The 15,430-nt window shown below is 36.8% G+C and overlaps 2 protein-coding genes across 3 annotated transcripts in view; both read left to right on the top strand.

Moving 5' to 3' along the window:
- The first annotated feature begins 331 nt into the window (after window positions 1–331).
- On the top strand, window positions 332–10,187 carry LOC107668519 (actin-fragmin kinase-like). Of its 2 annotated transcripts, none has more exons than XM_016460434.1 (13): window positions 332–515; window positions 1,301–1,459; window positions 1,542–1,614; window positions 2,190–2,249; window positions 2,334–2,607; window positions 2,699–2,830; window positions 3,900–4,087; window positions 4,301–4,497; window positions 4,630–4,721; window positions 5,102–5,156; window positions 5,351–5,448; window positions 6,006–6,100; window positions 9,205–10,187. In XM_016460434.1, exons 1-13 carry the CDS (start codon window positions 454–456, stop codon window positions 9,334–9,336), a joined length of 1,617 nt encoding a protein of 538 aa, XP_016315920.1. In that variant the 5' UTR covers window positions 332–453; the 3' UTR covers window positions 9,337–10,187. The 2 variants fall into 2 exon arrangements, with proteins under 2 accessions (XP_016315920.1, XP_016315913.1); XM_016460427.1 differs by lacking the exon at window positions 9,205–10,187 and adding an exon at window positions 6,182–6,580 and having other exon boundaries at window positions 334–515.
- Window positions 10,188–10,388: 201 nt separating this feature from the next.
- Window positions 10,389–15,430, top strand: part of LOC107668475 (serine/threonine-protein kinase MARK2-like) — a 52,205-nt gene continuing 47,163 nt past the window's right edge. The window contains exon 1 of the mRNA XM_016460415.1: window positions 10,389–11,414. Coding sequence (XP_016315901.1) covers window positions 11,364–11,414 — 51 coding nt within the window. The 5' untranslated portion in view covers window positions 10,389–11,363. The remainder of the gene's footprint in view (window positions 11,415–15,430) is intronic.

Here is a 15,430-nt window from a genome sequence, read left to right as displayed (position 1 = left end):
GTATATGGAATTTTCCCAATAATAATAATAGTTAAGTATATAACATGTGCATTTTGTCACTTTTGTGATCTCACTTTATGATTTATGAGGTGAAATTCTCTACATAGATTACCAAACCTTACAGTCACAAGAATGACCCTGACCCTCCTACATGACAATTACACATCCCGCCTGTAATGAAGTCAATCATTCATTGGCCGACTTTACTTGTCAATCAACATTGCAACAACAGGAAAACAGTTTGCTTTTTCGATAGGATTGGTCGACAGCATTGCGTTCCCGCCCACTCATCCAATCACTGCGCTTCGTGAATGAAACGTCGTGGCGGTGGCGCGAGTTTTATATTCATTGCGCTTTGTTGGCGGGAGATAGGGCTTTATCTATCGGAGTTTAACTAATTAACTTTTTTTTTGCATTTGTTCTGGTGGAGAGTGTCAACCTAAAAGCGTTTCAATGGAGGACTTTGGTGTTTATGCCATATTTGGAGTAGATGAACCACCACAGCAGATTTTGAGGTAAAATTCGCTGAGATACAAACATGATTGGAAATGTATTGTGTGCATTTGGCTGTCTATTTAATATTATTTGAATGCAACTTATGCTGTGTACGCTTACAATGACTCAGGTAGTTTAATGCACGAAATATATTCAGATAGCTTCATATGTTTTAATATTTTTAAGCAGTCTTGATAGTGCAATACAGACTTTCTGTCTCCCGCCTCGTAAAGTTCTTGCGACTAACAGAGATGTGCACACAGTATCAACAGTACTGTAACTTATTTACTTGTCTCGGTAACTATATGTGACCCTGGACCACAAAACCAGTCATAAGAGTCAATTTTTCGAAATTGAGATTTATACAAAGCTGAAATAAATAAGCTTTCCATTGATGTATGGTTTGTTAGGATAGGACAATATTTGGCCGAGATACAACTAACGTATTTGAAAATCTGGAATCTGAGGGTGCAAAAAAATAAAAATATTGAGAAAATCGCCTTTAAAGTTGTCCATATAAAGTTCTTAGCAATGCATATTACTAATAAAAAATTAAGTTTTAATATATTTACAGTAGGAAATTTACTAAATATCTTGATGGAACATGATCTTTACTTAATATCCTAATGATTTTTGGCATTAAAAAAAAAATCAATAATTTTGACCCAGACAATGTTTTTTTGGCTATTGCTACAAATATACCCCAGCGACTTAAGACTGGTTTTGTGGTCCAGGGTCACATATGTTAAACCTGTGTTCTATGTATGAGGGGATTGTATTCTTAATCATGTATTTCCCACAATAGGTGTGATGGCTGGCAGAGCTCGATTGAGATCCAGCCTAGTGTCCAGCTGATGGTTCTCTTCACCAGAGGAGACTGGGGAAAGCGAGATTCAGTCTCTGTGGGACTTGCTGATGAGAGAAACATACCCATTAATATGGGAAAACTAACACCATTCAATAAGTACGCTTACTGTTTACGTTAAATCAGTTCAGTATGATTTAATCGTAACCTTGAATCCCTTACTAAACATTTCTCTTCTCAGATGTCTGTCATGGGAATCTGGTGAGGATGGTGTCTGGTCCAGTGGAGCAACCTTAAATGTAAAACTCATTGGGGTAAGAGACTGTACAAGCTCAGTCTCATTTTGTGCTACACAACAAATCCCACATGAAATCTGGAGACTTTTTATGACATTTTCTGTGCTGATTTTAAAGTCGGCATGAAATGGAAATTCATCAGTTTTTAAAAGCCTAAAGCATGTTGTTGATCTATTTGGGAACCATTCATCCATGTCATGACTTGATCTTCTGGTGAACATGCCAGATTTCTTTCTGGTGATGTATGCCAGTCTTCTTCAGTCATTTAGACCGCTTAAATCCCACTCCTTTCTTACAGTCGACCTCATGCTCGCATTCAGATCTGCCAGTCAGTCAATAACCATTCAATGGATAGAACCAAGTCCTCGTCAATCATCCATTTCACTTGGATGTACGTCACAAAATGGAAGATCTGTCACTATTTCCATTTCATCGCGACTTTAAGGGAAAATTTCCGGTCAAAGATGCTACAATCTTTGCTGAAAGCCTAATCAAGTTATCCATGATGTATAAGAAATAAAATGTATTACATTCTGTGTGAAGTCTTTGGACCTATGCATACAGTAACTGACCCATGATCCTGTTTTCCAAAGGGTACTACAGAGTTTTTGGATCTGGGGCTGACTCTTCCACAGATGGAATGCACTCCAGAGGTGAGTTGAACCTGCCCGAGTTGGATTCACTGTGTATTTGCCTGTACTTACCTGCAATGTCTTCTCTCAATTCAATGTTTCCAGTGCAACCCCACAGTACCTGCATTAAGAGAGTGTCCAGGCAAGAGAAAGCGGTCTCAGGGAGAGGAGGAGGAGGAAGAAGAAATGAATGAAGGTAGAGGCAAGGAGAACATCTGTCCTAATGCCTCTGAAAAGGTAACACCTCAAAGACGGAGCAAGAACGATCATCGTGGAGGTCAGACACGTCTGTTCTCACAACAGGAGCAACAGACTGCAGCTTCCAGTTCTCAGAGCCACAAAGCTAAAGGCAAGCAGGCCAAAACCCCCTCACAGACTGGTGAGTGAATGTTCTCATTGCTTACATGTGTGGAGCATATGAATTATGTGATATGGTAGTTATTGTATGTTTAACACTGTGACTTTTTCAGCTCCACTGGACAAGCCGTCAGGTCGCTGGGGTCAAACTCTCTGTCCCATTGATCCTCAGACAGCCATTTTGATTGGAGGACAAGGTGCCAGAATGCATTTCTGCAAAGACCCCATTTGGAAACTGTGCACAGGTAAGCATTTCACATTATGTTTCGGTCTCATCATGTCAGTAAATTTGGGATGCCGCGATTATAGATTTTGTTGGTACGATTAGAGTCTGAGGAATAATCACGGTTTCATAATTACCACGATTATTATGCATTTATTAATTTCACAACACTACTAATGTATAAAATCACATGAACACTCTTCAGATTTTAAACTGTTATTTATTGCTGCCTTTTGAAACCGAAATAACACAGTAACCAAATAATACAGCACAAAATAATAATAAAGGCAAACAAAAGTCCATCTCTCCCTTTGGAATTTGTGAATTCTTTCTACATTTCTTTTGTACCTGAAGTAGAGAATTGGAAACATGGTGAAAAAAAATATCTTGTTGGTTTTTGACTTAAACATAAATAATACTATAACGGGGATAATAAATCACAATCTTAATTAAGTATTATTATTAATATAAGACTAATATTCCCTTTATTTATCCCTCAGGGGAAACTGGTACTAATGATAGGAATTAACTGAACTGTTATTGTCATCAATACGTATTCATTTTAATAATTCATCTAATTTTACATGTGGCTTGAGAAAATCATGTCTATTATTTTGTTAATTAAAATCATTTAATGCACAGCTAGCCGTGCATTATCCCTTACATAATACGCTCCTTTAGCAGCAACTTTTTTAATGGAAATATTTCAGTGACGCCCTGGTCATTCTTGGTGTAGCCAAAATGCTCCCACATTATCGACTACAGGCATTTTTTTGGTGTAAATGAAGCTTCGCTGTTTGGTCCTCTGTCATAGTTATTCTAGTGTGTATTTTAGCCTCTGTGTCTCTGATAAGCACAGCACTTTAAGCCGGTGTAACTTTGTTTTCGTTTTGCGCAAGTTGCAACAGTTCCGTTCCGTGCAACAGAAACTCTCGGTGTAGCAGAGCCTCTACAGTTAATTAACTGTGACATTTTAAAGTGTGGTTAATAGTGAAATTGGTTAATCACTGCATCCCTTCCTACAATAGATTGTAATATATTATTAAATGTTTTTATTTGGTAGATGTAACTCTGCTCTTAATGTTTTTCAGAGGATCTTTCTTGGGTACCTGCTGAAACCCTTGCAGAAGGACCCACCCCTGAGGCCCGCATTGGTCACACAGCGACCTATGACCCAGAGTCCAAGCGTATTTTTGTGTTTGGTGGCTCGAAGCATAAGAAATGGTTTAATGATGTTCACATCCTAGACACACAAACCTGGCGTTGGACTTTGGTTGAGGTTAGTCTGCAGTTGATTCTAAGATTAACAACAAAAACCTTTAAAACACTCAGAACTATACAGTATTGCTGTAACACATGACTAGGCACGACAGATTTGTTTTTGTGTTACAGATATCTTGTTGTAGTCCATAGTAAATCCAGGTGTAATAGTTTTAGCTAGTAGATATTGAATATACTAAAAAGCTCATTTGAATTTCATTTACCCTTTTAGGCGCAGGGAAAAGTGCCTCCTCTGGCCTACCACAGCTGCAGCATGTTCCGAGGAGAGCTCTTTATGTTTGGAGGAGTGTTTCCTCGCCCACACCCAGAACCAGACGGCTGCAGTGACTCCATCTACATCTTTAACCCTGAAATGGCCATCTGGTATCAACCTATTGTCAATGGAGAGAAGCCTGCACCACGCTCTGGGTAGGACAACTCATGTCTTTTTATTCAAAGTTGCATGATTTCATTAATTGCATGACTGATAGTGATTCTTCACAACTGTTTTCAGCTGTACATGTGGCAGATGAGTATTTTCTTTTTGATTTGTTTGTGCAGGCACTCAGCATGTGTGATGCAGGGGAGGATCTTTGTGTTTGGCGGATGGGACACCCCTGTGTGCTTCAATGACATGTTCATGCTAGACCTCGGTAAATACTGCAAGAATTGTCGCACTTTTCAAGACTTATTTGATTTTTAATTCAGTTAGTTTCTTATTGGGGAAAATAAGCAATAACATAATGTTTAAACAGCCACTGGAAGGACATGTTTCACCACTAATAAAAGTCATTTTATTACTGTTGATTGAGGAAGTCTGTTAGATTGACATTTATCCATTTTTTTTTTTCAACACTTTTTTTTTTTTTTTTTTTTTTTTTTTTCCTGTTTGAAACCGTTATACTTCCATAGATCTTTCTAAATTTTTCTGCATATTTAATATCTGGTATGACTCATACTGTTTTCACACATTAATTACTGAAGGTGCTCTTTTAAAAAGCTTAAAATATCACGTTGTCACAATCTATTTCAGGCTTGATGGAGTTTTCTGCAGTGAAGACAAGTGGAACAGCCCCTTCTCCCAGAAGGTATTTAAAATGTGACAATTCATTCTTGGAGTAAATAAAGACTAAGAACAGTTTATGTTCTTTAAAAACATGCTCTCTACTGCAAATTAAATGTTTAATTGAAATTGTTGTCTTATAATGGTCACATGATTGGGCATATCTTGATCAGCCTAGATGTATTGAGTATTTGACCTCTGACCCTTACTTTATCACAGCTGGCATGGCTGTGCAGTTCTTTCAGACTGCAGCTTCCTGATCTATGGGGGCTACAATGGAAACAACGCACTGAGTGATGCATTCATCTTCAACAAAGGTGAGACTAAGGTTTTATGCCCCAGTTCTGTTGCCAGTACACTACTGTTCAAAAGTCTGGGGTCGGTAAAATTTTTATGCAGTTGAAAATATCTTATACACAAGTTGCATTCATTTGATCAAAAATACAGTAAAACTGAAATATTGTAAAATATTAGAATTTACAATGAGTTTGTCTGTGTTAATATTTTGAAATGAATTTATTCCTGATTTTTTTGCAGCCATTACTGTAGTCTTCAGTGTCACATGATCCTTCAGAAATCATTCTAATATGCTGATCTGGTGGAAATGATTCATTTTTTTTAATCAAGATTGATAAATAGAAAGTTAACGGCATTTATTCAAAAATACAAAATTTTATAACATTGTAAATGTCTTCATTTACATGTAAATGCCTTGAATACAATTATTTTCTTCTTGTAAAAAGTCTTACTGACCCCATACTTTGATGCTGTCATGCCATAAATGCTGTTGACAGATTTTAAGATTGTATTTAAACTGGAATAAATAATAATAATCATCTGTTAATATATATATATATATTTTTTTTTTCTGCAGACACTAGTTGCTGGTCATCTCTGATGCTTCCCCAGCTCAATTCTGTACCCCGAGCTGGACATTCCATCATTACCATGCCCACCACATGCAAACAGGTAAAAATATTCAAATTCATATAATGAAGTTCAGCAAGTGGCTTCAGTTCATTATTCATAATAATTGTCTTTGTTTTACAGGGTTCTATGAATGAGCAAGAGGAACTTCCAGAGTCAGCCCCACAAAAACTTCTGGTTTTTGGTGGAGGTGACAACGAAGGGAGCTTCTTCTCTGACCTTTTCACTATGCCAGTACAGGAGCTAAGAGACTAAACACTTGCATCAGGATTTGGTTTTACATGCATTTTTTATATTAGTTTTATGTTGTAGTGTTTCAGATTTAGTTTTGTGTGTGTGTGTGGATTGATGCTTGTTTATTTAAAGAGGTCTATTACACTTTCACTCAGGTATTTGCATTGTCATCATTTATTAGCATTCATTTATGCACAGATCTTTCAAAGTAACTCTCCATGATGTTATGGAGGATGTGCTAAGCATTTGTGATTCAAGTCTATGGGATCAGATTCCCATCTAAAGTATTGCAGTGACAGATAAAAAAATAACAAGCGTGAAAACAAAATGTAAAAACGCAAGTACAAATATATTGAACAAGACTTAAAAATGAAAGCAAAGTTTTCAGTATAGCAAACAATGGTCACGGATAGAAAAATAAGCGTAAATCAGAAAATTAATAACGCATTTTTAAAAATAATAAGCATGAATCAAAGCTTTAAACACATTTAAAATCATATTGCAAAAAACTGAAATATTCATGCAAAAATTTCCGAATTGCACACAAAATCATGTTTTCCTTGGTTATATTTCTGTTTTTGTGCTCAGACATTTTCTGCACATTTTTATTTTTTGTACGCTTATGCTGTTTTTTCCCTTCGCTCTTGTTTTTAAATTTAGTTTTTACGCTTGTTATTTTTTTTTATCCGTGACTGCAATACTTTAGATGGGAATCTGATCCCATACAAGCCCAATATTATAAATCATTATGAGCAGAATGTTTCCTAAAGAACATGACGAGTTCATCAAACTATTATTGTTTTAACTATAGTTAATAGTTAATCATCAAACTATTATTGACTACAGTCCATAGTGACAATGATTGCCAAATTCAAGGAAGTCCATATGTGTTGTGTGCTATATTGCATGTATTCTAAAGCCATAAAATATTTTTTTTGTAACAGACCTAAAAAATCTCCACGGTAGCTTTTTAGTTTATCAGATTTTTTTTTAACATCATGACACTAATCCTGATTTAAGAACTTTGATGGAGGGGAAGTTGGTGTTTTTTGTTTTGTTTTTGTGAATACCTAGGATGTCCTTTTGTTTCTCCCAAAAAGCTTTTGTATGGCTTTAGAAAACACTAAATGTAGTGCACAAGTGCTTTTAAAATTCTCCTTTTATGCTCCACAAAAATTAACAGTATTTGTTTATGGATTTACATAAGGGTGAGTAAACAGTGACAGGTTTTCAATTTTGGGTTGAATGATTCTTTTGTCTGTCAAAGATGGAGAGTCATTTTGAGATTCACACATCCCTTAGGAACTCAGATTTGACCTATGAAAGCTTTGTGGTGTCTGTTTTGTATATACATGCCTAGTTTTAGACTTAAGATTTTTTTTTGTTTGATTTGAAATGGATGTAAGTCAAAAATTTTAGCTGTATACTGTAATACTGTTGTAGCAAACCTGTTCAAAATTAAACGTTCTTTTGAAAAGTTAAATGCTTCTTTTCTTTAGTTACTTGAACACTTCCCATTCAATCACACAGCAGCCAGCAGGTCAGGCACACGGATGCTGTTTCCTGTGTCCAGGCATCTGCTCAATTTCAAAATCTCCACGGTAACAACGACCGCATGATGTCACCCCACGTCTACAGTCGCCGTTACGGCCGCGAATACCGCAGTATGCGAGCACCGTCTGACGCCTAGAGTATCCGCGCACGGATCCGTCGCTGCCCCCCCCCCTTCAGCCCCCTCCGCTCGCTCCGGAGATCGGCCATGTTGCCTCGCGCTTGTTCCGGCATCAGACACGAGCGTTTGAGCAGCTCGGCCGCAGTACGACATCGTTCCGCCTCCACTGAAACCCGTTTCACCACAGCCCCGAAGCCAATCATGGATTTTACTACCTGACTGGATGTTTGTCTTTGGACGCGAGCCCTCAGACGTTTCCTTTCATTCAAGAACCGTTTGTCACCGGGATCCAGTGAGTGGCGGAAGACGGTTTCTTGGATCATGAGGGTTTTTCGGGATTGATCTTCTTTTTTTTTTAATCCCAGTTTACGTTTGCTAGTCCTTCATTATTAGCCCTCACGGTTGTTTTTCTTCACATCCGTGTTTAGTCAAGCGACGCTTGTTTTCGTTTATCTCAATAAAAACTAAGCTCAGAATCGATTCCAGATAGAATCGCGATGCATTCCGATAATCTCAGAATCGATGCAGAACAGTTACTCGATTCGTGATGCATCGATTTACTGTCCCAGCTCTGTTCTACTGTTCAACGATTTTGTGTCGGTAAGACTTTTATGTTGTTAAAAATATTTTATACATGCCAAAGCTGCATTCATTTGCTTAAAAATACAGTAAAAGTAATATTATGAAATATTATAACAATTTACAACGAGCTTTTCTGTTTTAATGGTTTGAACTTAAAATGTATTCCTGAATATTTTGCATCCATTACTCCAGTCTTAAGTATCCTTTAGAAATCATTCTAACATGCTGATTTTGTGGAAACCGATGCATTTAAAAAAAAAAAATCAGGATTGATCAATAGAAAGTTAACAGCATTTATTAAAAAATTTAAATCTTTTATAACATTGTAAATGTATTTATTTAATTGTAAATGCCTAGAGTAAAATTATTAATTTCTTAAAAAAATCTTACTGACCTCATACAATGGTATAAATGCTGTTGACAGATTTTAAGATTATATTTAACCTGGAGTATAAAGACAGCCTTCTTTTTCACTTCAGACACTAGTTGCTGGTCCTCTCTGGCTTTTCCCCAGCTCAATTCTGTACCCCGAGCTGGACATTCCATCATTACCATGCCCACAACATGCAAACAGGTAAAAACATTCAAATTCAAATTATGAAGATCCTTATCAAGTGGCTTCAGTTCATTATTTATAATAATTGTCTTTGTTTTACAGGGATGTACAGATGAACAAGAGGAACTTCCAGAGTCAGCCCCACAAACACTTCTAGTTTTTGGTGGTGGTGACAACGAAGGGAGCTTCTTCTCTGACCTTTTCACTATGCCAGTAGAGGAGCTAAGAGACTAAACATTTGATCAAGATTTGGTTTTACATGCTTTTTTCAGATTTTGTTTTTGTGTGTGTGTGGATTGATGTTTGTTTATTTAAAGAGGTATATTACACTTTCACTCAGGTATTTGCATTATGTCCTCATTTATTAAGAGTGGACTGTTTCCTAAAGAAGAGAAGTAGTTCATCGAAATATTATTTACTCACCCTAGAGTGGTTTTGAATCTGTATTCTGTTCTTCAATAGAACATCAAAGAACAAATTTAAAAGTCATCACAGCTTTTTTTTTTTTCTAAGAAGTCCATAGTGACCATGACTGCCAAATCCAATATGCCAAGTCCATTTGTGTTGTTATATTGCACGTCTTCTAAAGCCATAAAATAGCTGTTGACAAACAGACCTAAAAAAATCTCCATGATAGCTGTTAGTTTATCAGATTTGTTTAACATCATGACATCAATTCTGATTTATGAAGAACTATGATGATTGTTTTTTTTTGTGAAAACCTAAAATCTAATTTTGTTTCTCACAGAAAGTGCTCTTGTGTAGTGTAAAGATTCTTCAGAAATTCTCATTTTGTGCTCCACAAAAATTAACAGCAGTTGTTTATGGATTTACATAAGGGTGAGTAAACAGTGACAGGTTTTCAATTTTGGGTTGAATGATTCTTTTGTCTGTCAAAGATGGAGAGTCATTTTGAGATTCACACATCCCTTAGGAACTCAGATTTGACCTATGAAAGCTTTGTGGTGTCTGTTTTGTATATACATGCCTAGTTTTAGACTTAAGATTTTTTTTTGTTTGATTTGAAATGGATGTAAGTCAAAAATTTTAGCTGTATACTGTAATACTGTTGTAGCAAACCTGTTCAAAATTAAACGTTCTTTTGAAAAGTTAAATGCTTCTTTTCTTTAGTTACTTGAACACTTCCCATTCAATCACACAGCAGCCAGCAGGTCAGGCACACGGATGCTGTTTCCTGTGTCCAGGCATCTGCTCAATTTCAAAATCTCCACGGTAACAACGACCGCATGATGTCACCCCACGTCTACAGTCGCCGTTACGGCCGCGAATACCGCAGTATGCGAGCACCGTCTGACGCCTAGAGTATCCGCGCACGGATCCGTCGCTGCCCCCCCCCCTTCAGCCCCCTCCGCTCGCTCCGGAGATCGGCCATGTTGCCTCGCGCTTGTTCCGGCATCAGACACGAGCGTTTGAGCAGCTCGGCCGCAGTACGACATCGTTCCGCCTCCACTGAAACCCGTTTCACCACAGCCCCGAAGCCAATCATGGATTTTACTACCTGACTGGATGTTTGTCTTTGGACGCTAGCCCTCAGACGTTTCCTTTCATTCAAGAACCGTTTGTCACCGGGATCCAGTGAGTGGCGGAAGACGGTTTCTTGGATCATGAGGGTTTTTCGGGATTGATCTTCTTTTTTTTTTAATCCCAGTTTACGTTTGCTAGTCCTTCATTATTAGCCCTCACGGTTGTTTTTCTTCACATCCGTGTTTAGTCAAGCGACGCTTGTTTTCGTTTATCTCAAACTGGCGGTTGAGGTATTTTCACCTTTTGTTGACTTGTTTTTGAAGGTCGGTAAAATTGTGATTTTTTTTGGTTGGCCTAACACTTAATATCGCTCGCAGAGAGACCCTTTTAATTTTCGTGTGCTTATTCGGTTATATTATTAATGTTCTCGCTTATTCGGTTGGGAAGCAAATATAAGTTGTAAGTGAGCTCCATCTCCCCGAGAAGACTTAAAACCCCCTTCATAAATCCTCCTCAAGGACCTGTTCTTTATTTTCAACTGGAGACTTCTAAACAAGTTTTTTATCTCCACATATGGACTGATGTTGGGCTTCAGCTTCAACTTGTTGATCTCTGTCTGCGTGGCTAGTTCAGGCTAGCTAGCAACACTGATTATTTCTGTCAGAACAGACGAATAGCCTCTAACGACAAACTTATAAATGCTTGTCAACCACTGAAAACACTTTTCCATTTATATTTCCCCATTTGGCCCTGTTTTTGAGAATTCCTGGGCGAAAATGTCAACCCGGCCGCAAGGAGCAGGTGTTATTGAGAACTCATCCAGCCAGGTGAGAAATATCTTCTCACTGACCGCACTGAAACTAATGCGTATGAATGTGTGTTTTTGTTGTTGGGAATGACGTCATGCTTGCTTTTCTGTTGAACTTTATTTCCCTCAAGCTTGTTAGACTAAAAGACAGGTGACTGGAAGAAAAAATAAAAAAAAAAGTTAGTTCAGGAAGAGTTTCACTGACACAAGGTGACTTTCCTTAACTGTTAATTGAACTGCTTGTCAAGGCTACTTTCATGTTCCTCACTGTAAATGTTGTAAATCTAGTGTCTTTTATGGCTGATTTAACCTTTACTTTACTGTAAGTCATTTTGTTCAGTGGATAAACTGAAAATCCTATATGCCTCATACTAATAATCAGTGTCCTTTGGTAAATCAGTAACAGTGGGTCTGCCAGTGCTGATGAAGTTAACAAGCAGTTTAGACCCATCTGTAGCAGTGGTTCTCAACTAAAGGGCCAGGGCCCACTGGGGAGCCTCAAGCAAACATCCAAGGGGGCCTCAAAATGATTTAAATGTTTTATAAAATAAGCTCTAAAATATCAAGATATTTCTTATTGTAATTCACCCCTAAACTTCTACAGTTCAACAATTGAATTATTTTGAGTTTACGTATTATTTTAGTTACTTATTTTAATATGTGGACACTACGAATATCTATTTAAAAAAAAAACATACTTCTAAAGGAGGCCTCAAAATGAGTTAATATGATTTGAAATAAAACAAAAGCTTAAAAATAAGCTAATGTTTTATAAAATAAGCTCTAAAATATCAAGATATTTCTTATTGTAATTCACCCCTAAACTTCTACAGTTCAACAATTGAATTATTTTGAGTTTACATATTATTTTAGTTACTTATTTTAATATGTGGACACTACGAATATCTATTTAAAAAAAAAAACATACTTCCAAAGGAGGCCTCAAAATGACTTAATATGATTTGAAATAAAACAAAAGCTTAAAAATAAGCTAAAACCTTTAAACAGCCAAGATATTTCTTATTTCAATTCACCCCTTAACTTCTGGAATTCAACAATTTATTTCTTTTAATTTTAATTATAATTTTTCTTATTTTAATCTGTGGACACTTATAATTTCTGTAAATGAATAAAGCAAACTGACTTTTAAAATAAAACATGCTTTAATAAGCTAAACTAAAAATTAATTTTAAATCACCCCCAAACTTCTGGAACTCAACAAATTAATTATTTCAATTTTAATTATAATTATTTAAGTTACTTTTTTTAATATGTGGACACTGATGATTTCTATAAATAAATAAAAAAACAGACTTCCAATGAGGCCTCAAGATGACTTAAATGACTTTATTTAAAATAAAACAAAACAAGCTTTAAAATACATTTTTATTTTAAATTACCCCCAAGCGTATGGAATTCAATAGTTTATTTATTATTATTATTATTATTATAATTCTTTTAGTTACTTATTTTAATCTATGGGCACTTCTAATTTCTGTAAATTAAAAAAAAAGAAGAGGGACAGGAATTCAAATGTTCAAACCGGTTGAGAACCACTAGTCTATAGGGGAAATCAGTCAACAGTTAGTACGTTTAATTTGGACCACAGGCAGTGAGAATACCCAGCCTTGCCCCTCTCAATGTGATAAGGCACAGATTGCGGTGCGAGTGCCAGAGGATGGAAAATTGAGCCATCCAGTGTGAGGAGGAGGAAGAGGACAGATTCAGTGCTCATTAATAACTCATGCCAGTGTGACTAATGCTGACTGAGCTTCATACAATACAGGCAGCACAAACGTGTGTGTTTTCCGTTAAGTGGCTTAATGAAAAGCGAAGGACTTTATATCCTTGTTCAGATCTCCGGATGCCCTCTCCGAGATCTCTAACCTCTTCTTCAGAGCGTGTCTGTTTTAGCAGAGGAAGAGTGTGAGGTGTGAATCATTGGTGCTAATCATACTAGTGAGGTCGTGGGTGAGTTTCAGCCTGCTATGTAGGAGGAGAGATATGAAAATGTGTTATTATTTTGCATTATTCTCCATTGAGGTGGTTCAGGCACAGGGAAGGATGCTTTGCATAAAAAAGATCAGCCTCGGAACAGTGTTTATATTTATGACTTTATATTTATGACCAGGTTTTGCATCTTTGGGACTTTTATCTGTCACTCACTCTGCTGTTTCATCATTTTAATATACATGGATCACACAAACATTATTATTTTTTTTCCGTAGAACTTTTCATAGACCTTCATGTTCAGCCTGAATTGAGGCCTGTTCGGCCTGTGACTCTGTTCTCCAGCTTTATGGCATCTGAAAAGCACACCACCCCAATAAGTGTTAACACAGGGTTTCCTTGTCCTCAGTAACTCAGTGTGTCACCTTGCTGATACTGTGACCTGACACCACAGGCTTTTGTTACAGATCCCTGAAATCCCAGACCCCACTAACACAGATTTAGAGAGAGGTCCTTCTAGTGCTGGGCGGTATACCGGTTCATACCGAATACCGGTGTTTATTTTTGTTATGATATGAATTTTTAAAATACCGGTGTATGTCACTTAAACAACGTTCGGAACGCAACACTGTTTGAAAGGGAACCGCTATATGTGTTACTAAGCGTGAAAGTTCCGAAACTGAAGCTGTAGATCTAATAGAACGTGATGACACAGAAGAACTCATCCACAATATCCACATTGACCGCCACAAATATCCACCGCCCCCTGCCAGTTTTGTACATTTAATTTTTGTTTAACGTTATTAATAAAAATGTTGTTCAATTAGCATGTTTTTGTGTTTTGCTTTGGTACCGAAATTGGTACCGAGGACCGTGGATTTTCACTGGTATCGGTACCGAATACTGAAATTTTGGTACCGTGACAACACTAGTCAATATACTGCAGTATTTCCTCTCTCAAAAATATGGTTAACACCCGGTCATGCATGAAAAAAAAAATACCATCATGTACCGTGAAACCGGTATAATTTTGAAAAATACCGTGATGTAAATTTTTGGTCATACCGCTCAGTACTAGGTCCTTCACCTGTTTCTGATCCTCTGACCTCTGCATTCTGATGTTTTAGCTAAATTATGTGGTTTAGGAACTCCGTAAAGTTAACATGCTATTTGCTTCTTTAATAAATGCTTTTTCATACTGTGTGCAATTATTCAGTGCATGTTGTTCTAGGGCTGGGCGATATGGGCAAAAATTAATATCTCTGTATTTTTTGGCCGATTTGCGATATACGGTATATATCTCGGTATTTTCGTTTTTGTATTTGGATTAAAAACAATCTGTATTTAATATATATATATTTCACTTACTGCCCAATATTGTCCAACAAAACAATACATATTAAAGGCTATGAAAACAAATAAAGTGAATGTAACCATGTGTAAGCCTTTATATTATGTGCAAAAAAGGGTTAAAATCACATTTCATTCTAACATTGTAACATTGCAATCTAAAAACAAAAATAAGGCTTTTAAAGCAGAAGTTAAATTCACTAAACTAAAAATGAAAATAAATGAGAACAAAAGCACATTTATTAGTTGTGTTAGGTTATTTTGATTACCCCATTACAGTCACTTTACAGTCAGTGCTATCATAAAAATAGGCTTACTTGTAAGTATAAAATTCTAATTGTCACATTTATTGGCCAACAATAAATATTTCAGCGAAATGTATATTTTAGTCAGAATTATTGCTCTCCTATTTAATTGAGCTCTGTCTGTTTGCGCGCATGTGCGTGGCGGCGCTCATTCGGTTCACTGAAGTCTAGCAGAGAAGTTTAGCGGAGAATCCCAAAGCAGAAGGCTTATGCGCTTCTGACAGAAAAATGGAAATATTTCCATGGCTTTCTAACATTTACAGATGGAGAATATACCTGTGAAATGTAAGTTATGCATTCAGGAAGACAGCACATCTCAAACACATTAAACAGCGCGAGTAGCCTAGTGTCTGTCAGCGGCACATGCAGCCTTTCTGTCAGATTATATGAAGGGACGAGCCGCTTAAACTAATATGCGAAACGAAACTAT

The sequence above is a fragment of the Sinocyclocheilus anshuiensis genome, unplaced genomic scaffold (genome assembly GCF_001515605.1).
Source record: "Sinocyclocheilus anshuiensis isolate Anshui unplaced genomic scaffold, SAMN03320099.WGS_v1.1 scaffold337, whole genome shotgun sequence".
Taxonomy (NCBI): domain Eukaryota; kingdom Metazoa; phylum Chordata; class Actinopteri; order Cypriniformes; family Cyprinidae; genus Sinocyclocheilus; species Sinocyclocheilus anshuiensis.
This window is presented reverse-complemented; position numbering and strand designations above follow the sequence as displayed.

Bases quoted from the DNA above. Each gene is read 5' to 3' on its own strand.
- LOC107668519 (XM_016460434.1), top strand. From the start codon at position 454: ATGGAGGACTTTGGTGTTTATGCCATATTTGGAGTAGATGAACCACCA. The intron at 4,088-4,300 runs GTTAGTCTGCAG...TTACCCTTTTAG, and splicing joins GGCGTTGGACTTTGGTTGAG to GCGCAGGGAAAAGTGCCTCC. The intron at 5,449-6,005 runs GTGAGACTAAGG...TTTTTTCTGCAG, and splicing joins TGCATTCATCTTCAACAAAG to ACACTAGTTGCTGGTCATCT.